At 46.6% G+C, this 23,008-nt stretch overlaps 1 protein-coding gene across 1 annotated transcript in view; it reads left to right on the top strand.

Moving 5' to 3' along the window:
- The first annotated feature begins 13,368 nt into the window (after positions 1 to 13,368).
- LOC122369796 (serine/arginine repetitive matrix protein 2-like) overlaps positions 13,369 to 23,008 on the top strand; it is a 53,057-nt gene continuing 43,417 nt past the window's right edge. Inside the window, exon 1 of the mRNA XM_043344804.1 lies at positions 13,369 to 13,493. Within this exon, the coding sequence (XP_043200739.1) occupies positions 13,403 to 13,493 (91 nt within the window). The 5' untranslated portion in view covers positions 13,369 to 13,402. The remainder of the gene's footprint in view (positions 13,494 to 23,008) is intronic.

Here is a 23,008-nt window from a genome sequence, read left to right as displayed (position 1 = left end):
CCAATTCATCAACTTTTTTTAAGGTGGGAGGGTCCCTTTAAAACCGTTTTTTTTTTCCTATTGAAAAAAATGATACCGCTCGATTTTTTTCAGGCTGCATTTTTATGATAATCAACGGCTCAGAATCGGGAATAAAATTCGCAGCCGGCTCGGAATTTATTTTATAATAATGGCCTCTGATTGACATTTTTGCAAAAGCTGCCTGAGATAATCAATGCAGTGCAACTTCTGCCGAGGTCAATTCAGGTCCCTCCCTTATACGTAACTGTATCCCAACACTGGCCTGGCGTTCCCTGTCTGACCTCATGATCTAGACAAAGGACTGTCGGATTAATTCGCCCCAGCCCATACTTTCCAGCGTATATGACTGCGCAAGGCGAGAACGTTGTTTCCACTGCAGCCAACATAGGCCGTGAGAATACACGGAACGCCCCAGTGCAGCTGGGGCCTGAGCTCATAGCTTCGTCTGAACATCGCTGCAAGTGGGGTTTGGAGCTTGCAAGCCAGCCTTTCTGGTAAAACTTCAGGATTCGGTTGAGAGCAGCTCGACTGGAATTTGGAGAAACTGAGCGGGAGCTGCACAGTCTGCAACGCAGTTACATAGGTGTAATGCATAATGCATGCTTGTTATAGCATTTGGCCAATTCTAGGCTGAAAGGCAAGCACTAGAACCCCAGCCACACAAACTCATTTTAATGTCTAGTTGTGGATTTGGGACCATGAAATGGCTCTGCTAGCCCCCAGCCGTCCTCAGGACAGACCCATCCGAATCCTCACTCACAGTTCCCTTTTATACGGGCCGGAGCTCCTGCTCACCCCCATCAGAGAGCCGGTGCTGAGGGCAAGTCCTGCTTTTTCACTGTTTGAGGTTTTCTGACGAGTTTCATTCGGCCAGAGGAAGCCGTACCACGGAGATTGTCTGCAGTCAACAACGCCTTCATTCTTAAATTTATCAGCTAGCCACAATATTGTGCTCCTTGAAGGAGCCTTGGTCGACAAAGTGGCGCTTGAAGTTATGGTGAACCACAGTAACGGACTAGGACGCGGGGAAAACTCAATGGCTTTCCCCTATCCCAAAGCACGATGACTATAAGTATGTGAATCAAATGACATGGATGGAAAAAAAATCACGCGCTTTAAATTCGTACGCGCGAAAAAGCGTTAGCCAAGGTCCCTTTACTACCGCATGGTGACGTCAGCAGAGGAAATCCTTCACGTTCACTTGAAGGGGTCATTTGAATTGCTGATTTTGGCTCGATATAGGTACCTAGTCCTTTTTTAGTTTCAGCCCCATTTATCGTAATGAGGCATTGTTACATTGGTACAACTTTTGATAACACATAATCCTTTTTTTGTTTTTTGTTTTTTGCTCCAGCTCGCTCGAAAGACGATGAAATTTGCATGCATACCTATCGGTGAGGGGAGTTTCTACCGCTGTGGTAACGTCACGGTAAAGGGATTCTGGAGCTCTTGAACGGGGGCTGGCCTTAGCGGCTGTGAAAACGCCAATACGGACCATGGTTAAGGCAATAGAACACTGCTCAATTGTCACAGTGCTGCCAGCCAAGCTCTTAGGAGGTAAACGTCAGAAAATAGCAAAAAAATGCAATGGATTACTTTCGGGATACCTATGCTGAGGATGAAACTACAAGTATGGCTTGCAACTAGGAATAAAGAATAGGTACTATTGTTTTTCGAAAAACAATTCATGCTATCACAGCGCTAAGACTCCAGGCCAGACGCCCATTGACCAGTTATGGCTCTATTGCGTAACGCGCTGATGACTCATTCACAACTCGGTGACAGCGGACGTTGCTGCCCCTCTGGCGCCGTACAATGGTTTCACGCTGTCCGCCGTCCGGTGCTCGGTCCGGTCCGGTGCCGGCGCGTACTCACGACTCTCAGTGACTACAATACCGCCGTGTGCCGTACGGCGGGCGACTCTGCTGCGTGCGATATGACGTCAAACGGAGTGCTGCCAGACGGCACCGGACAGCGGAACTGAGCACTAAGCTGTGACCCAGGTCCGGCTGCCGCGCGGCCGTCAGCGCCGGGCGCGCTTCCTGGTGTCGGACGCTGCAGCGACCATGTGGCGAGGGGTAGGGGCAAGGGGGGGGGACGGTGCAGTATGCGACCTTGCAGTGGAGTTGTTTGTTCCGAACGGAAGGAGAGCTGAATCCCATCTATGTAAATTGGTCTGTCAAGACTGACAGCTACCACGGGGACAAGGCAAACAGCGTGCCACTGCCTCCCTGACGCTATGTGACGGACAGCGAACGCTGTGCCGCGGACTCGGACGCTGTGACTCTGTGACTCCGACGCTGTGACTCTATGACTCAGGCCTCGACTCTGTGACTCGTGCTTCGACTCTGTGACGCTTTAAGAAATAGTCACAGGGTTGAAGGATTCGAGTCTTCGAGGCTGCTAGAGCACCCATTTATCTATTTTCAAAAAAGTGCACCACGTAAATTGAATAAAACTCCATCCGCGCCGATACACCTTCGTCAGTAGTTCTGACAGTGGGGTGCGTACACACATGGCCGTTCAGATTTACCCAGCCGTTTGGCCTCTGACTGAACCAGAGTTTCGCCGCAACGGGCTTGTTGGTCGTGGCGAGAGGAAGCCTGTGGTATCCGATTGTGGGGCACAGGTCATGAGTTGAACTTTCAGTGCAATTCAAATTCCATGACCAAAAACTCAAGAAAATCGGGGCCAGCTAAGCCGTCTTTAATTTACTGTTTTTTTTGGGGGGGGGGACTTACTTTAGGAATCTAATTTCGAAATCATGTGACATCCGCCAATAGAGAAAATATCGTGCTTATTATAGACTGGGTGAAATGAGGTCAGAGTGACGTCATGGCAAAATAGGTCTACTACCTACGGCTATCGCAGAATAAGACTACATGCAGGTTATTAAACTTCCATTACGGATTACCTATCTCCATTAGGTACTGAGAATATGCGCGATATGTAACTATTACCTAAGGTCTACGCGGTTCACGGTGTGTGTATTACACGAAGGAAGCCGTTGCGACTCAGTGCCCTTGCAGGTATATAGCCGCCGCGGCTCAGTGTGTGTCTCACAGGTGTACACTGTATATACAGTCTGTCTTAACCTTCGCCCTGGCAGGGCATTTTTCATAACACGGCCTGGCAGGGGGGGGGGGGTCGATGCGACCCCCCTCGCGATTGGCTCCTATGGCACCTAGAAACACCAAATTTGGTAGGTAGGTGGGCCCCCTGGAGTTCTCGCCCCTGTGCAAATTTGGTTGCCCTAGGTCAATATTTAGGGGGGTTTTGGGGGGTATAAATGTAAAAATTTCGCTAAAAACAGGTCACAAGTTTTTCGCTTATAACTTTTGATCTAATTAAGATAGATCAAAAAGAAAAGCACCAGTGAACTCAGCACGTCAAGGCGCGTCGAATGATATACTATTTTCCTTGCCTAAGTGTACTTAAAGTTTTTCTTAAATTTTAAGTAAACTTAACTTAATAAATTAAGCTCAAGTTAACCAAATTGCATCATATCGCATATCATTCGATTCGTCTGATCACAAGGAACACAATGATACCATTTGTTAAGCTCTAGCGTCATTATGTGCCAAGTTATTGGCAAAAACGTCATTTGACCTCAGTTGACCTCATTTGACCTGACCCATGGATAAGTACACCAAACAAAGAAGCACCAAGTGACCTGCTGTTAAGTACTGTGGTTTCAAAGCACAAAAGTGATAGAACGAAGCGGATATCTCCAGTATTTTCCGAATTTAGCATTTTCCCATACATAGGCTTCACATTACGACGTAATGACCTCTAACTGACCTCAGGTCAGTGACCTCAAAAAACCCGAACTATATGTTATACAACTCGGTGAACTTAGCACATCCTGAAAGTTTGAAGGAAATCAGTCCAAAACTGTGAGTTGGACAGGTGCAAAAAGAAAATTGAAATTTGACCATGACCTTGTACCGGTTTTTCTGACCTGGTGACCTGACCCAAGGTCACCCGGACCTGAAATTTTCAGGTCATATGTAAAAATATTGCCCCATAGGCTGTGCCAAATTTGGCGGCGCTGCGCGCCGCCATTTTTACGCTATCTTCGAAAAACCTTAGGGGGGGTCGCATCGACCCCCCTGACAGGGCGAGGGTTAAAGGGACCCTCCCACCTTCAAAAAAGTTTATGAATTGGCATGAAAGTGATGTCGCTCGGTTCAGAAAGAGCGAAAACGAATATCTACCAAATTTCACCGAAAAATATTCACCGGTTTTCAAGATTTTACAAGACTTTTACTTTTGTTTACTTTTTGGGATCTCCGCTGTTCCTAGCGACTTTATTTGGAAGCAATAGTTTGGCAGCTGAAAGTGCGGCACTTGTTGCGCGCAAAGCAGCATATACCACCGCGTGCTACAAAACGTTTTAGTCAAACATTTAAAAATAGTTAGATATCTGCGCTGACGTCACACATTTAGAGGGGGATTCCTATGCATTAGCCCCTCTGAATCAAAATGCTGCAATTTTGAAATTCAATATTTCCGATTTAAGGCATTTCTCGATGTTGTGAGTGCTGAAACCGGTAATTGTGAGCCAGGGACCCCATTTTGGCTATCTCAACTCAAATCTAATGTTAAGGTGGGAGGGTCCCTTTAACCGCGCAAAGTAACGGTAGATCCATCAAGCCTGACAGAGGAAGGGCCTGCTAAATTTGAGTCACCGAAGCAATTGACACCCTCGTCCATTCCCAAGGTGCATTGGTTCGGTGACTTTCAAATTATACAGCAGGCTCTTGCTCGGTCAGGCTTGATGGATCCACAGTTACTTTGCGCGGTACTTTTAAGACAGACTGTACGTACAGTGGATCTAGTTAGGATCTCCAGACGTAACTAGATGGCGTTGAGCCTTAGTCGAGTCCATGTCAAATTCAAGGGGAGGTCAGTACCGAGCTGGGCCCGGTGGGGAGGTGGAGAGCGGCGAGGTCACGGTGCAGGTGACCTGTCAAACAGCCCCGGCGCAGCTGGGCGCTGCCGCAGGCAAATGACGCATTCCAGCCGGCTCGCTGTTCCAAATCGCGGTGGTGGGCCTGGCGGCCCGTAGCCTGGCTGCTTGGAAGGAAAGGATAAAGACATGGGTTTGCCGTGGTCGGTTCATCTATTGTCACAGGGACGCACTCAAAGTACTGCATATGTGATGTTAGTAATGCATGATATGCTATGGTAGGTATTATTGTTGGTAGTGATTGCGATGTTGGTAATGCAGCTGGCAGTGGAATACTAGCGAATGCTCCGAGCGCCGAATAGCTCAAAGGATTAACCCTCGCTGGCACAGGGGGGGGGGTGATGCACCCCCCATAAGGTTTTTCGCGAATAACTCGCGTAAAAAGCGGCCGATCGCGACGAAACTTTCAGTACCCTCGCATTGATCAATTTTACACCTACCCTAAAAATTTCATGACCCTGACCCAAATGACCTTTGACCTGTGACCTCTTTTCCGAGACCATGTTTGGCCGGAATCGCGATTCGGCGTATGTCGGCTCGCATTAGCCGCGCGTTTGAAAGCTTTTCGTGGTTTCAAACGTTCAAACATGTGATTTGATGTTGCTCCCATACATTAGGGTGGGTGTCAAGGTCACCTGAATGTCAGGTCAGGTCATTGACCTTTGGTGACCTCGGGTGACCTCGGTTCACTTTTTCGAGTTTTACATGTTTCTAGGCTAGTTTTTGGAGCTGAATTCGAATCTATATTACTATTTGTGGTGACGTAGTTTCTGTCTATAACCGAGGTCGCGACATGGTGCTACGTAGCGCGGGTTACAGGTCACACCGTTGCACCTACCGCGCTGAAATTTGCGCAACTCATAGAACAAGGATGGACAACGTGCCTTTGATGGGTCTCAGCTCGATCGGATCGATAGCGAGCGCGTGGCGCGTGCCCAAAAAGTGCAAATTCGCGTCATAGACTTTACATGTATTAATCGGCTGGCAAAAACGGGCGAAAACAGCCAAATTTGCCCGACACGGGTCCGGTCCCGGTGCAATATCTCGGTAACCGTGGGCCCGACCGGTACGGGGAAAACAGCATCGTGTAGAGAATCGAACGGGCTATCGAATGGTGTGCGGTGCAGGGGTTGGCACGCGCCACGTGCACCGGGGAGGACACTTTCTTTTGAAAAATGGACGTTTTGGACGGATTTTGGAATTTATATTAATTTCAGGTGATCGTCAGACGGAATGAGTTGAAACAGCGCCTATTAGCAATAAAAATGTACCGTCTCTCATGGAAAAATTGTGAAAAGCTAATTGATCAAAAACAATGTGGAAAAAATCGCTGAATTAAATGCTATTTGTCCAAAATGTGCCACTAAATAATTACACGGATTTTGCTGCTTAACCTGATACGTTTGACAATTGAAAATGCTATCATTGGAAAGAGCATTCAATTCTCTCCAAGATCCAATCATCACGTTTGCATGACAAGCAACAGTATTCTTAAAAATATAAATGTTTCAAACATTTATATTTTTAAGAATACTGTTGCTGTTTCAAACAAACAGGCCGGAAAACAACTTAACACTTTAAAAGGTTGGCGCCCAATAACGTTGTTGAATGTTGATTTCAAAATAATTTCGTCAGCTATCTCGGCACGAATACAAAAAGTAATAGGAAAGCTAGTAGACCCATGTCAAACAGCCTACATCAAAGGACGATACATAGGTGAAAATACACGCTTAATATATGACGTGACAAATCTCCTTTCAAACAGAAAAGAATCAGGGTTAGTTATGTCTGCTGACTTTGAAGCTGCATTTGATTCGCTCTCGTGGGAGATGATACTGGAAGTGTTAAAACAGTACAACTTTGGACCAAATTTCATAGAAATCATTAAACTTCTATATTTAAACAACGATAACTTCTCCCGAATAATAGTAAACGGGCATTTGGGGGATAAAATATACCTGAATTGCGGAATCCGACAAGGAGACCCGACTTCAGGCTACCTTTTCAACCTCGCAGTGAACCTGCTTACGCAACAAATCAAGAAATCAAGAAAAGTAACCGGCATCAAAATTTCAGACAGTGCGGAAGTAAGAATTTCTCAATATGCCGACGATACCATCTTATTCCTAAAGAATGAAACAGAATGCGTTAAAGGAGCTATACAAGAATTGCAAAGATTCTCAGAAGCATCAGGACTTAACTTAAACATTGACAAAACATGTTGTCTGCGGATTGGCTGCGCAAGGCAGTTCAACAACGTTGGTTGCAGCCAAATCAAGTTTGTTGACCAATTGAAAATATTAGGAATAACGTTCAATGAGAATAACAAAAACATTACTCAGGTCAATTTCGAACCGAAAATCACTCAGATTCAAACAGAAATTCAACATTGGCGTAGAAGAAACATTACAACGTTAGGGCGAATAACAGTCGTCAAGTCCCTGTTGATGTCAAAATTAGTTCATCTATTTATGGCCCTACCTGACCCCTCTAGAAAAGAATTTAAAAGTCTTGAGAGAATCTTATTCGAATTTGTTTGGGGTGGTAAACGAGATCCAATAAAACGCGCGAAACTTATACAAAACTTTACCGCAGGTGGTCTTCGCATGATAGATGTCCAATCCTTCTGCGCCAGCATGAAGATGACATGGCTCAAAAGAATAATGGCATCAAACGCATCATGGTCACGTATAGTCGAAATTGAACTACCACCAATTGAAAACGTGCTTCAATTTGGCAGTAAACAACTAGAGAAATTGATGAAGAAGGTTGAAAACAAGTTTTGGAGCGACGTACTAAAAAGTTTTGCAAACTTTAGCAGAGTATACGTACCTGATGAGGCTAACGTACTTTTCGAAAGCATATGGTTTTCAGATTACACGAAATTCCAATGTTCAATAATACGTAGCTGGTACAAAAAAGGAATTCGGCTCATAAATGATTTGTTTAACGAAAATACAGGGACCTTACATACCAAAGAGAGCCTCGAAAATGCTTACGACGTGAAGATGACACTTTTATGTTATTCGAGCTTAATCAGGAGCTTACCTGATTACATAAAAAACCAACAAATAGATAAAACACTTGGGCCGATAATGCCACATAGAATGTGCGTGGTGTTAAACAATGAAAAATTTTCACGTCAAGCGTACGAAGCAAATGTAAAACATAAGCAGTTAGAAATACGGAATGCTAATGAACGCCAAAAAGCAAAGTGGATCAGAGATATTGGGGGTTTTGAGGAAAATAGCCTTGCAATCTTAAAAAAGGTCACAAAGTCAGCAAAACTGATAATGTTTCAATATAAACTCATAAATCGCATAGTAGCAACGAATACCTACCTTAAGACTATACACATTAAAGACGAAGATACTTGCACGTTCTGTAAAGTAGAACCGGAAACACTGGTTCATATGTTCTGGCATTGTAATAAAGTAAAGTCCTTTATAGCAGATATCAAACGCAGAATTTTAGATCCGTACGAAATACGCCTCCCTATAAACAGCAAAACTTGGTTCTTCCTAATCGATGCAAATCCACAACAGACACATATATTGGCTTTAGCAAAAATGGTCATATATGAAGCAAGGTTACGAAATATCACACCAGAGGTGACACACCTAATAAACAAACTGAAAATTGTTGTAGAAATAGAACAACAAGCAGCTAATCGCATAAACAAACAAATAGAATTCGAGAAAAAGTGGGGAAGACTAAAAAGCATCGTCGTACAAAACGATGCACATTAACTGCCGTATAATTTTTTTTTTTTACACAAATCTTTGTACGTCAATCCATAACACAGTTGCACACTTGCAGCACTCTTGCCTGCAAATGCATGCATTTGCATGCATTTGTGGGCATGTAAATTGTATCTTCATGCAATTTGCATCTCATGTGAGATCAGTTTGCATCATTGCATGATGTAGGCTGATCTGCATGAGGAATAGAAATACGTAAAAACACTTAAAAATACATACATAAAATGCATACAATAAATACATAGTATACAGTATACATAAATATACACATCATATTTATAAAACAAACATGCCACAAACACCCGGATGATCCCCAAGGTCACGAGCTCGCCGGTCGCGGGAAGGGACTAGCGGCTGTTTTGTCTTGCATGTGATGTGTGAAAGGAGCAAAACAAAGTAGAAAATAGTAGAGATTCCAGTCACGCCGCCGCCGCCTCGATCGCCCCGGTGACCGGGCTGGCCGAGTCGCCGCCGGCGCGTCTTCCGCCGGCGTCGCTCGCTGCATCGCCGGTGTCATTGATGGTTGATAGTCATTGATAGCTGTTAAAAGTTGATATAAAAACTGTTCTGTATTGATAAATGTAAACCTCTGGGCTTTGTTAAATAATTTGTATTTTTTGCAGTGTTGTTATCCTTATCTTGTGTTGAACGTTTCACCCGGACCTTGCCTCGCTGTTTTGCTCACTCTGACTTGTTTGGTTGCCTGTTCGCTGTTGGAGCAGTGCCGCAAAGACCGGTCCCGCGGTGGTGCCATGTGTGCCTTGACCTGTGTAGTGCAACCATTGCAGCGGTGCAGTGATAGTGGGACGCGTGTGAGCCGTTGGGGGGAGTTGTCGTTGCGCGTCGTGCCAGCTGAGGCAGCTGATGAAACGACTGATGAGCCACTGGTGGCGCATCATTGGAGTGGATGATGTCGGATGACTGTGAATGTGATGATCTGATCTGAGTGTAATAAATGTATATTATCGGAAAAAAAATAAATGTTTCAAACCTCTGCAAAACGATTTTTAGTGAAAATTATCTACGCCTTTAATTTGTCATAAAACTACGCGCCTAAATTATAAAGCACATTTGACAGATTCTGAAGTGGAAAGCATGCTTATCAGACACGGGCACCTCGATGCGGTGGATATTTTTTCCACAAACCAAAACGTTTAGCCGTCAAAAGCAATCGACCGAAATGGATAGATAACCCAACCGACACAAGAACAACCAAACACCCGCCGATCGAAAATACCCCTTTTCGCGTTGCGGAGCACGCGGGTCACCCTAGTTAAGCAACCATTTGAACATTTACGAAGCAGTTTTGGTGCCTTCGTAACATGTTACGAAGCTGTCAGGGGCGGTTGACACGTATTACAAATACCTGTCACAACCCCTACCGGTTGACCTGACCTGACTTGACCCGACCTGGTCTAAATGCTTAAAGACATCATCTCTGATCAAAACTAACATGATATTCGTGATCAGCACCCCGGAAAACCACATAGCAGCCACACTACGACTTTCTAACAGGTCCCGATTTTCCCGGTTTTCGGGTCATTGACCTGACCTGGAAGGTCACCCGATGACCTAGGACCTTAAAATTGGGTATCATCGGCTTCCTCTCGTGACGGGCAACACGCTCGTTTTTTTTGCGAAGCTCTAGCTCGATCAGGGGCCAAACGCGAGGGGGGTCGTATCCCCCCCCCCTTGTGCCGTCGAAGGACCCAAAATGGCCTGTGCCGGCGAGGGTTAAGATTCTAAATATAACCTGAAATTTTCACTGTAGATAATTCCAGCACCAGAAATATCCTTCACCAGTTTTGGAATGGCTGGTGTTTCTTGCGTAGAGCGCCTTTTGACAAATAATTGTCATGGCCGGCGATTTTTTTTTTTTGTATGACTGGTCACATCGGACTAAGGTCAAATCTAGTCGCTAAAAGGGGATGAGAAAAAGTGGACGAGTATCGCATTTTTGTGTATAAGGTTTCGAATTAAAAAACTAAGCCAAAATAAGTCAAACAATAAAAAATTCATAAGAATTTATGACCCGAAACTAACTTCTGTTTTGTATGATCATGATTGGGTGTAAGACCCCGGTCCAGCCTGGTTCAACCCGGCCTAACGGGTGCTGAAAATGAGGCCGCTTTCTGGTCCCGGCGTTTTATTCTCCGGGCGGGTTAAAGGGACCCTCCCACCTTAACATTAGATTTGCGTTAAGATAGCCAAAATGGGGTCCCTAGCTCACAATTACCGGTTTCGGCACTCACAACATCGAGAAATGCCTTAAATCGGAAATATTGAATTTCAAAATTGCAGCATTTTGATTCAGAGGGGCTAATGCTTAGGAATACCCCTCTGAATGTGTGACGTCAGCGCAAATATCTAACGATTTTTTAATGTTTGACTAAAACGTTTTGTAGCACGCGGTAGTATATGCTATTTGCGCGCAACATCTGCCGCAAACGCCGCACTTCTAAAATAAAGTCGCTAGAAACAGCGGAGATCCCAATAAAAGTAAACAAAAGTAAAAGTCTAATATCTTGAAAACCGGTGAATATTTTTCGGTGAAATTTGGTAGATATTCGTTTTCGCTCTTTCTGAATCGAGCGACATCACTTTCATGCCAATTCATAAACTTTTTTGAAGGTGGGAGGGTCCCTTTAATCCAGTCCAGCGTTAAGCCTTTCGAGACCCACTCAGGGTCGCGGTTGTTTTCGCCGCGCTCCCCAGTCGAGATGCAAAGTTAATAGTCACACGAAGCTTATTTAGGGCCAGCCAAACCAGCCTAGTCTGGAGTCACTGTTAAAGGGACCCTCCCACCTTCAAAAAAGTTAATGAATTGGCATGAAAGTGATGTCGCTCGGTTCAGAAAGAGCAAAAACGAATATCTACCAAATTTCATCGAAAAATATTCACCGGTTTTCAAGATATTGGACTTTTACTTTTGTTTACTTTTTGGGATCTCCGCTGTTCCTAGCGACTTTATTTGAAAGTGCGGCATTTGTTGGGCGCAAAGCAGCATATACCACCGCGTGCTACCAAACGTTTTAGTAAAAGATTTAAAAATCGTTAGATCTCCGCTGACGTCACAAATTCTAAGGGGGCATACCAATGCACTAGCCCCTTAGAATCCGGAAACTGCAAGTTTGAAATTCCATATCTCCGAATTAAAGCATTTGTCGATGTTGTGAGTGCCCAAACCGGTATTTGCAGGCCATGGCCACCAATTTGGCTATCTCAACTCAAAACTAATGTTAAGGTGGGAGGGTCCCTTTAAATGTATGCATTAGATGAAAGAAAAAGGTTCTGTAGAATCGATCAGTTTCGAAGTCGTATATTCAGGGGCCTCAAATAAAGTTCGTGTGACTATCAACTTTGCATCTCGAATGGGCTGAGCGGAAAAAACAACCGCGGCTCTGAGAGGGTTCCGAAAGGCTAAGCGCTAAACGGGGCTAACCCACCCGGAGAATAAAACGTCGGGACCAGAAAGCGGCCTCATTTTCAGCACCTGGTTCGGCTCCCTCATTTACCTTTGGGCTTGGCCTCGTGACATTCACAGACGTCAGACATTCAACGAACAATTTTGGTGGAAACACTATCCAGCAAGCTGCGCAGGGGCGCAGGGTGACAGGTGTTCGTGGCGTTGGGACTGGGTGATCTGTGTGCCGAGTGCGATATCGTGGGTTCGAGCCCCACTCGGTTATGGTTTTATCTAGACACTAGCCAAAACCTTTCCTTTTACTGCAATACTGACAAGCACGGTGATTTATGTTTCCCGATATCCTCTTAACAAAGTCAAAGCTGTCGCACCTATATATTTATTTTAATGTTTTGCTGAGTTTCATGAATTTTCATTTTTTTATTTTTGGTCGTTTCTCTGGACCCATTTCAACTCGTGATTCTTTTCGATCCGATAAAAACCCATCAAGGCTGAGCGTGGCAAATAATGAAAGAAATTATGTAACTGAATATAAATTTAGAAAAGCCTTACACATCATGCAAGGATCGACTGAAAGTATAGGTCCTCGATTCAATTATGATTGGTTAACATTTTTGCTGCAAGTTTGAGGCGTTGCCTTTCGCTTGCCCGTTTGTTTGAGATAGCTATTCCCTTCAGTTGCATTCTTGCTGGCTTCACATGAACAGGGTGGTGTTTCACCGGCGATCGCAGGACGCTGCTATTACTACGTGTCAAATTGGGTTTCTACGGAGACGTCAACAAGCCCATTGCTCCAACACTACCACAAGTGTGACGTCAGCAGATATCACCGGTGAAACACCACCCGAGATACCACCATACCTGAGGGAGCGCACCCGCAACCAGCTTCCCCTCCCCTCAGCCGCGGCGCAGTGGCGGGCGGCCCACTCCCGGCGCTACGCACGCTCCACGCCGCGATAGCAGAGCGTCACCCCCCCGCCCCTCCCTCCTTCCCCCACAATGACCGGTGACCTCGCTCCCCTCGGGGGTTGGACTCGCCCTACCCCGACCGTAGCGCCACGTGGTGGCTCTGGAGATCTTAAATAGACCCACTGTACGTGTACGTGTAGGTAGCCGTTGCGGCTCGCGGAGTGCACCGTTGCAGGTATATAGCCGCCGCGGCGGTCGGGGCCCACCAGTGCTGCCCGGGACTGCGGGGGGCGGACACCAGTCACCAGCGTCACCATGGGGTGCGGACTGCGCTGGCCGCCGCTGGTGCTGCTGTCGGCGCTGGGGCTGCTGCTGTGGGCCGCCAGCACAGAGGCGCTCACACAAGGTGAGAAGAGAGCGCACGTGCGCGGGGAGACGCGCAGACCGCGGGGATCAGTGCGCGGGGTGCGTGGGACGGTGCGTGGGACGGTGCGCGGGGTGCGCGGGGTGTGTGGGACAGTGCGCGGGGTGCGCAGGGTGCGTGGGACGGTGCGCGGGGTGCGTGGGACAGTGCGTGGGACGGTGTGTGGGACGGTGCGCGGGGTGCGCGGGGTGTGTGGGACAGTGCGCGGGGTGCGCAGACCGCGGGGATCAGTGCGCGGGGTGCGTGGGACGGTGCGTGGGACGGTGCGTGGGACGGTGCGTGGGACGGTGCGTGGGACGGTGCGCGGGGTGCGCGGGACGGTGCGCGGGGTGTGTGGGACGGTGCGCGGGGTGCGCGGGACGGTGCGCGGGGTGTGTGGGACGGTGCGCGGGACGGTGTGTGGGACGGTGCGCCCAGGGAGGGGAGACGTGATGGAGGAGGTGCGATAACATAGCAATGTAAGCTTAGGACCTAGCTCCTCGGTCTAGCGCAGAGTAAGCGAGGTATACCGGGTGGCCCAGAAAAAACGTTCCGAACTTTGGAGGCCTGTATATCAAATACGGGTACAAATAGCGAGCCAAAATTTTCATCAAGTTTGCGTCATTTCTTTGCGCATTGGTATGCCAAATTATAACACTATACCATCATTTTCAAGCTGGTAATCTTGAGTTGAATTAAGCAAGACCTTTTTGCTTTTTTTGCCGATGTGAAATGATAGTGATGATTGGGTTAGACGTCTCATGTTATAAAAAGAATAAAAAATAGAGCACGTGAATGAAACCAACACGTATGTTCTTATTTTAAATATTTTTGTCTCGCTTATGTGCCAAATATTCAAATACTGAGCCAAAATGGTGCTCATGGATGTCATTCGTTTCAACACCAAATCATGTTTCGAGAGGAGTGGCACGATGCATGAATTACTGCTGATTACCCTCCTTTCAGTAGATCAAACAGTAAATCGACCGGATAAGGAAAACAAACTAAAGCAGGCTGGTTCCTGTGCCAGAAGACCACAGAATAGCTTATGAAAAACAACATTGCCAGCAGATGCCAAAACAATGTGGTTGAAAAGCTACCTTTTCCCAGGAATGTCAGCCAGGAAAGCATTTGAGCCACAAGGTGGTTAGAAAACTGGAAACTTCTTCCGATGCCGCTGGCACAGAGCCATCGTGGTTGCCTGAGGGAATGTGTCATCCTGAGACCCGAACCATCAATGAGACTAGCTGCCAGTAGAAGTCATGGCTCTAGGCCGCGGTGCCGCGGGGTGAAAGTGACCCGTTCACTCACATTTTTTAGTAAACATCGGAGCAAAAAAGTAATTTTTACATGGCATGCTTGAAACACGAACCGTTTAAAAAGTTAATTACCTAACACCATGAAAATCACACCATTTACTGAAAATGTGTGCCGCATTGACTATTCGAAGTTTCAATGTTGTATCTTTATCACTTTCTGAGAAATATTGATTTAAAGTTGGGAACGTTTTTTCTGGGCCACCCGGTATATGTATGTACAGTTCCACTTTTCACAGGCAATCAGCTGCCTGGAGTGGTAGGCTGCGCCGCCTCATACAGGCTGAGTGACACAGTTTAAAGGGACCCTCCCACCTTCAAAAAAGTTAATGAATTGGCATGAAAGTGATGTCGCTCGGTTCAGAAAGAGCAAAAACGAATATCTATTGGCCGTTTTCACGACGGAATAGCAGGCATCTATTTAATCCCCATTTGATCCTTTGGTTCCTCAGGAATTTTAGTAGTTCTTTTTAGTAGGTTCCCCAGCTTTCGAATGAATGGTGCGTTAGTTTGCTATTTTTCTATTAAATATCACATCGATTTACTTTATCTAAGGATTTATGACTAATATCAACATAAAGCGTAAGCACAATTATAAAATTATGAAATTATTAAATACTAGTACAATAGCTAAAAAAGATACTGAGTTGCCAGGCTACAAAGAATATATTCATTTATGGCGCACGACAGACATTTAGAAAGCAGCGCCCTGTTTTATTGCACGCTGCTAGCCGCTTCCATTGGGTTTTGCAGGCCGACGTCATTGGTCGTTACACGTATGATGTCACGCGACTTGTGGCCTGTCACGGCTCAATGATCCCCACTAAATGAATGCAACAATGGCCTTTTAAGTTGATCTCTGTGGCCATCTGTCTATGGAGCGACCAATATGAAAGTTGGGTGAATTTACCGGGGTTACATGACTATGAGCAAGCAAATGTGTATCAGGAATGGATTTAGGTGGAGAATTGCGCTGGACCATGAGTGCTCGAACGCTCCCAATTCCACGCCGGTTTGGCTTTGGAGCCGAGACAGACGATGTGGGTCAAGGTCACCGCTGGGGTAACGGTGGATTGGCTGCGCCCGAGCACCCGTAACGCGGCACAATTCTCCATCTATGGATTTTCCTATTCGCTCAGCATTGTGATAGGCGTTCGTAATAGCATTTACTCTGCTCATGTACCTATCCCCGGTTATTTAAAGGAAAGGAAGACTGCCACCTTCAAAAAGTTTTCTCAGATCGGCCTATGATTTATTGCCTGGACAAAACAAAATTTTAGAATTCACCTGACAAAGGATCATCACGTGAATCGCGAAAAAAATTGTCAATTATCATACAATTATCAATCGGTTAATGTCTAGCGACAATGTTTACACATCACTAGACTTCAAGGTCATAAGATTATTACATTTTATTTGAAAAAGTAAGGTATTTTATGATTTACTAATATATGATTTCATAAGAAATTGGCCATGTTTAATTTATTTTGCATTTAAGTTCGTAAAACATTTAAAAATCATTGCTCATTTGGAATGGGTCTGGCCCATGTTAAACCCCATTTCCCACACTTTTTTGGAAAAATGAACTACTGAATATATAAGTTTAACTTTTATTTTGACACTCCAAAATTCTTCTCTGATCTCGAAACAATCAAAGTTTTGACATATATTTACCAAAAGATAAGAAAATTCATGTTTCAAAGTTATCGATAAACAGTAGAGATGTCGGTTTTCTTGGACTAAAAAAATGGCATCAAACTGAACTTTGGTCTCCGATTTCTCGCAAACGGGTTCGAATTTCGGAAAACCGACTTCAGTCTGGGACATAGGTGGCTCAGCTCTAGTGAAAACCGTTTTGTGGAAAAAAGGTGGCAGTCTACCTTTAACCCTCGCACGACCAGGCCACGGCCATTTCTCATAACACGAACGACCAGGGGGGGGGGGGCTGTTACGACCCCCCCTGGCGTTTCGAAACGGAAGGCCGTAGAGCTTAGCGGAAAAAACCAACGGATTGCTTTCAACGAGATCTCGCGATTGGTGATATATTTTTTGGTCCTAGGTCAACATTTGACCTACTTATGACCGGTCAAAGGTCAAATTTTACGAAAAAATCAAACTTTTTCAAATTTCCACGGCGATTGCGGCAAAACGGTGGGAGATATCGACTTGAAACCTTCACTATCGTGTTCCTTGATCAATTCTCTATCGTTTGGTATGTATTTCGTTTCCCTAGCTCTAAAAATGGCGCGTTGGGAGCGCCGGAAGTCGGCAAGGTCACAGTCGGCGGCAGAAATTCGAAAAATCAAAATTTAAATTTTTGAAATATGATTGTATTTTTGGATTTGGGAGGTCTATTTGCTCCCTATAGAAGCTAATATTGCTGCATATTCCCATTGAGGTGACAAGAATTAGCAAAATAGTGGTTCGGGCGCTTTTCAAAAATAGTACCGGACGCTGTTCCTCTTGTGACGTCATAGCTCCGTGACCTGACCTGACCCGGTCAATATTCTTGCACCACACGATAGCCAATGCTTGCCCCAACATGCATGGGAAGTTTCATCATGATCCATCAAACAATGTGGGTATCACCGGCAGAAAACCTAGGGATTCGGCGCACACGTTTGGTAACTGTCGGCCGGAGGCTGTACCTCTTATGACGTCATAACTCCGTGACCTGACATGACCCGATCAATTTTTTTCGGCAAAAGATGCGCAAAGGTTGCCCCAGAGGGTATTGAAAATTTCAGCCCGCTACGACAAGCCGTTTAGCGTGCACTTCGAAAAAACCTCAGGGGGGGGGGGTTGATACAACCCCCCCCCCCCTAGGCGTTCTAGGGTTAAAAGAAGTTTTTGTGGGGGAATATCACGGCTTTAGGTACTCGGTGGCCCTATTCACGACTTTCAAAGAATGCTCCGATAACTAAACACCGCACAGACCTACTGCATTAGTGAATCTGACAGAAGGTCTGTGGAATTACATCCCCCCTCACCACACCCCTAAAAACTCATCCAGTGTCCAAAACCACTTTTATCGACTCGACAAAAAAACAAAACACACACACACACATACACACACAAAGCATGGGGCATGTCAGCTCTCAGTTCATTTATCATTGTCTTTACCATGGTTCAATTGCATTGCGCGATTTAAAGCACGTGAGTGCCTATATAGTATATATGTAGAAAATAATATCTACAGCAAAACATCCAAAATTACAAAGGCTACAATGCTTAAAAAGTAGGTTCATCAAGTAAGCCCATTTTTACTTGCGTTGTGTTGCCAACCATGCGATTCCAACGCGGGCTATTCGCAACGTCTGTTAACCCGGCAGTTGCTGGGGTATTTCGCCACCCACCGTTTGCTGGGGGGGGGGGGGCGTTAAACGCCCCCAGCCGATAACTCGAGAACCAATAGGCGCAGCGAAACGCACGAGGCGGCAAACGAAAGAGCGCGACGAGACGCTTCAGATGAGTACTTTAAAATTGAATTTTGAGGTCACAAGTCGGGTCAAGGTCAGGTCAAACACCTGAAATCGGGCTTTCAGTAGCATGGACTTCAGGACTTCGCAATGGGCGCCTCTCGCCATACACTCTGTCAAAACGGTGCACAATCCACCCTATAAGGCCTACAAGAGTGTCAGCTCCATATAGGGGTCAGTCACGCATAGGTCAGGGTCAAGGTCAGGTCAACCGGGTAGGCACATATCCCCGAAAATAAAAACTGATATTCGCAGCCTGTGACACATGTTTTATAGGTAATTTGAGGCGTAGAACACGATGGTGACATTCATTTTATCATATGTGTACGTGTTTGGCTCAAAAACTTCAATTTAAGAAATTCATGTATCATGGTCGTGAAGTAGTCACCGAAAAATTGCCAAGATTCAGTTCAAGATTTTGGAAAATGCGGAACGATAATCAATAATCGAAGATAGCCATTTGATTGATCATGGTATTTACAGTCTAATGGCGTTTACGGCATGTCTGTATGTCTATTCTGTGATTTTATATGATTTTTTGAACATATGCCGTTTTTGGTCGAAAACTCAGAAATCATGACGTCACTAAAACCTCGATATCTCAAAAATTTTCCGACCGATTTTTTTGAAACTTTGTCACAATAAACTTCAATCAATTCCCTACAGGTACCCAAAATTTGGCGCGCCTGCGGCGCGCCATTTTTATGCTATGGCCCGGCGAAAAAAGTGGGGGCGTTTAACGCCCCCCCCCCCCAGCAACTCGCGGGTTAAGGCACGTTAACAACTGACAAGCCGCCACCGCTGCCACTTATTCATAGATGGTTGATATCGCAGCTTGGGCGTCAGCAGCGCGGCCCACAACGCGTCGGCGCCAGCGCACGCAGCTGTTGGCACTCGGCAGCCGGTGTTGCGACTTAACGGCCGGCCGGCTCCATGAAGGAGAAGCTCTTGGTGAAGCTTTGTGATCGCCTCATAGCCGCCTTGGATGTCATCTTTCTTGGCAGATCCATCCGTTCAGATGGTACGGTGTAGTCTGGATAAAGGACGAAGTCCAACGCCGCTAACCCCGCGACCGCCACCCCACAACGTGGCCGCAGACCGAACGGGCGTGAGGGCCGTAAGGGCCACCCGCCATCCGGTAGGTGGCTGAGCAGCCGGGCGCAGCGGCGCCTGGGCGGCGGCCGCGCTGAGATGAAGTCCCAAACCGCCATGTCGCCATCACCGCCATCACCATTGCTGCAGCTGTTCCCAACCGCCTCAATCGCCGCCGTTTTGCCAGCAGTCGCGCCGCGGAATGGCAGAAGCTCCAGAGTAGCCTCCAGCGCCCCTCTCCGCACGTGTGCAGGTGCACTGCGGCCGCCGGGTCCGACGTCCAGGCAGAACATGATATTTTCATGCTGCTCCGACGGTGGGCTGGTCTTGTTTGGGCGTTCCTCCACTGTGACGTCGGTCACGCCTGCCCCGGCCAGGGCGCAGAGGCCGACGTGTCACCATCCGGTTGCGGTCCTCAGTCGGGTCGCAACGTGTACCTTTTCCGCAGCGTGGAGCGCGCTCCCGCTGGGCAGCGATACAGCCAAAAGTAGCATGCGGGCGGCCAGCGCTGCGCCGGACAGCGGACCCATGCCGGGGGTATGCCGGTCTCGGCCATTAGCGGGGTCGTCGGGGCCGAGGCTGTACATACAGCTGGTGACCGCGTGAGCCGCCAATCGAAGCTCACGGCTTATAAGCTCGACGCGGGCATCATACGCCGTCCCGATGGGAGCTCCACGACGCCGCCGCGAACTCCAGCGCGGCTCGCAGCGCGAAGACCAGTACGGACGGCCGGGGCAAACGGCGTGCGGGAGTCGCAGGCGACGTTCTGCGGACAGAAAGGGTTGGGCATAAGCTGGTCGGCAGGACACTCTTGAGCCGAGCCTTTGATGTAATTACAGATGATCCAGAAGCATGCACAAAAATTCATGACACACTATTCTCATGTATGTATTTGCTACATATGATATGATATACCAGCTCATGATCAGTGACGCATTCTGGGCAATATGTTCTAAAGTGAAGTAACTGAAGTTACAGCTTAACCCTCGCCCATGTAGGGGGGGGTTGGTGCAACCCCCCCCCTGAGGTTTTTCGGAAATAGTGCAAAAACGGCGGCGCGCAGCGCCGCCAAATTTTGGGTACCTTATGGGGCAAACCTTGCGCATCTTTTGATAAAAAAAATTTGACCGGGTCATGTCAGGTCACGGAGTTATGACGTCACAAAGGGAACAGCCTCCGGCCGGATTTTCACAAACTGAGTGCCAACGCCCGAGGTTTCCTGCCGGTGGTACGGACATCGGTTGATGGATCGTGATGAAACTTCCCATGCATGTTGGGGCAAGTATTGGCTATCATATGGTATAAGAAACTTGACCGGGTCAGGTCAGGTCACGGAGCTATGACGTCACAAGAGGAACAGCGTCCGGTACTATTTTTGAAAAGCGCCCGAACCACTATTTTGCTAATTCTTGTCACCTCAATGGGAATATGCAGCAATATTAGCTTCTATAGGGAGCAAATGGACCTTCCAAATCCAAAAATACAATCAGATTTCAAAATTTTAAATTTTGATTTTTCGAATTTCTGCCGCCGACTGTGACCTTGCCGACTTCCGGCGCTCCCAACGCGCCATTTTTAGAGCTAGGGAAACGAAATACATACCAAACGATAGAGAATTGATCAAGGAACACGATAGTGAAGGTTTCAAGTCGATATCTCCCACCGTTTTGCCGCAATCGCCGCGGAAAGTTGAAAAAAGTCTATTTTTCCGAAAATTTGACCTTTGACCGGTCAAAAGTAGGTCAAATGTTGACCTAGGACCAAAAAATATACCACCAATCGCGAGATCTCGGCGAGAGCAATCCGTTGGTCTTTTCCGCTAAGCTCTACGACGCTCCGTTTTCAAACGCCAAGGGGGGGGGTCGCACCAACCCCCCCCCCCCCTGCATGGGCGAAGGTGGCAGATCGCCGTTTACGGGCGAGGGTTAAAAGCTTTAACCCTCGCCGGCCGAGGGGGGGGGCGGGTGCCGCCCCCCATAGGGTTTTTTCGCGATAGCTCCGAACACGCTGGCGATAGAGAGCTGAAACTTGGCATACCTGACCTTTGATCCAAGCCGCATCTTTTGACACCAACCGCATTTTTGGGTCAGGTCAGGTCACTGACCTATGACGTCATAAGTGAACCTCTGCACGGTCTTGAGATGTCGCAACTTCGCAACGCCCTCACTGCCAGAGGAGATGTCACAGGGTAATGAAACTTGCAGGATCTAGTATCCATTATGAGTCCCACAACTTGTATATCTCGGATTTTTCCTAAAGGTCATATGAGGTCAGGTCATTTTCGTGACCTCACCATTATAAGTCAATGGGGAAAAATGAAAACTGCTATTCTGGCGCCGGGAACGATCTCCAACTATCTCAAGCACACAGAATCGTGATTTGATGCACTCCTTGCAAGGTTAGATGCGTCACTTTTGCAATGTTGACCTTGCGTGACGTCATTTATGACGTCATCAAGGTCAAATTAGTTTTTCGTCAATAACTCTTGATCAAATTGAGCTAGCGAGTCGGGGAAGGCACCAATGGACTCAGGAAGGCCTGCCGAATCGAATGATATGCGACATGACCTCTTTCGACCAACTTCGTGACCTGGGGGTGCTGACCTGACCTTGACCTGAGGTCAACACCCCAAGTTGACCTGACCCGGACAAAAAGTATATCATTCGACGCGCCTGAGCGAGGCGAACACGATGCTGCCAAAATCGGCGCTCTGCGGCCGTTTTTTGCGAAGTTATTCACCAAAAACTGAACCGTACCTTGGGGCACTTGACCTGACCTCAGAGGTCACCGGTTGACCTAGGACCTTAAAATCGGGTACCAATCTCTGCGTCTCGTAACGGCGCACACGCTCGTTTTTTCCGCGACGCGCTAGCTCCACCAGGGGCGAAACGGCGAGGGGGGGGTCGTACCCGCCCCCCCCCCCCCCCTCGGCCGGCGCGTATGTAGAAAACCAATAGGTCCGGCGAGGGTTAAAAAAAAACAGCTTATAAAAACACACACACATTCGATAGCTTATGAGAATAACATGCCTTGTGTGCTTAATGCAGGAGAATATTTTTTCACTTTTTTAGAAACAGCAAAAGAGTTGTCAACAAGCCATGTCAACTATCTAAACAATTTTTATGGAAACTGCTCTAGCTAGCTTAAAGTTCCACAACGTTTCCGGAGCACCGTACCCAAACTCAGTTCATGTTACAAGAAAAAACAGTAATAATGCCTCCTAATTTTGAATGAAATATAGGTATGAGTAATTTGATTTGGAAAGTAACAAATTTCCGCACATCATTTTAGCAAAATTACTATTTTCTTCAGCCATCAGGTTACACAAAACTATAGTAAATTTTATGATCTAGTTTACACAAAACCAAAGCCCCGATTTTAACAAATGTAGATTAAATTTAAACAATTTTAAAAAATGTATCGTGGAGAAAATGAAAAGTGTAGATTTGTAAAGCCGGGATATTTTACGGATTAGGCACTTAAAGAAATATCTTCACCTTTCTTTGAGCCACCAGCCTTCACCCAAGTTTTACACGAATGTAGTGAAGCAGACAATGTGGCAACTCAAAATTGTGATGGTTTGAGATAATTATGACGGTAAAAGAAAAAGCAACACAAGGTTCCTTACCCT

The sequence above is a fragment of the Amphibalanus amphitrite genome, unplaced genomic scaffold (genome assembly GCF_019059575.1).
Source record: "Amphibalanus amphitrite isolate SeventyFive unplaced genomic scaffold, NRLGWU_Aamphi_draft 001073F_arrow, whole genome shotgun sequence".
Lineage (NCBI taxonomy): Eukaryota > Metazoa > Arthropoda > Thecostraca > Balanomorpha > Balanidae > Amphibalanus > Amphibalanus amphitrite.
Note: the sequence above shows the minus strand (reverse complement) of the source record. Positions and strands in the feature narration are given on the sequence as shown.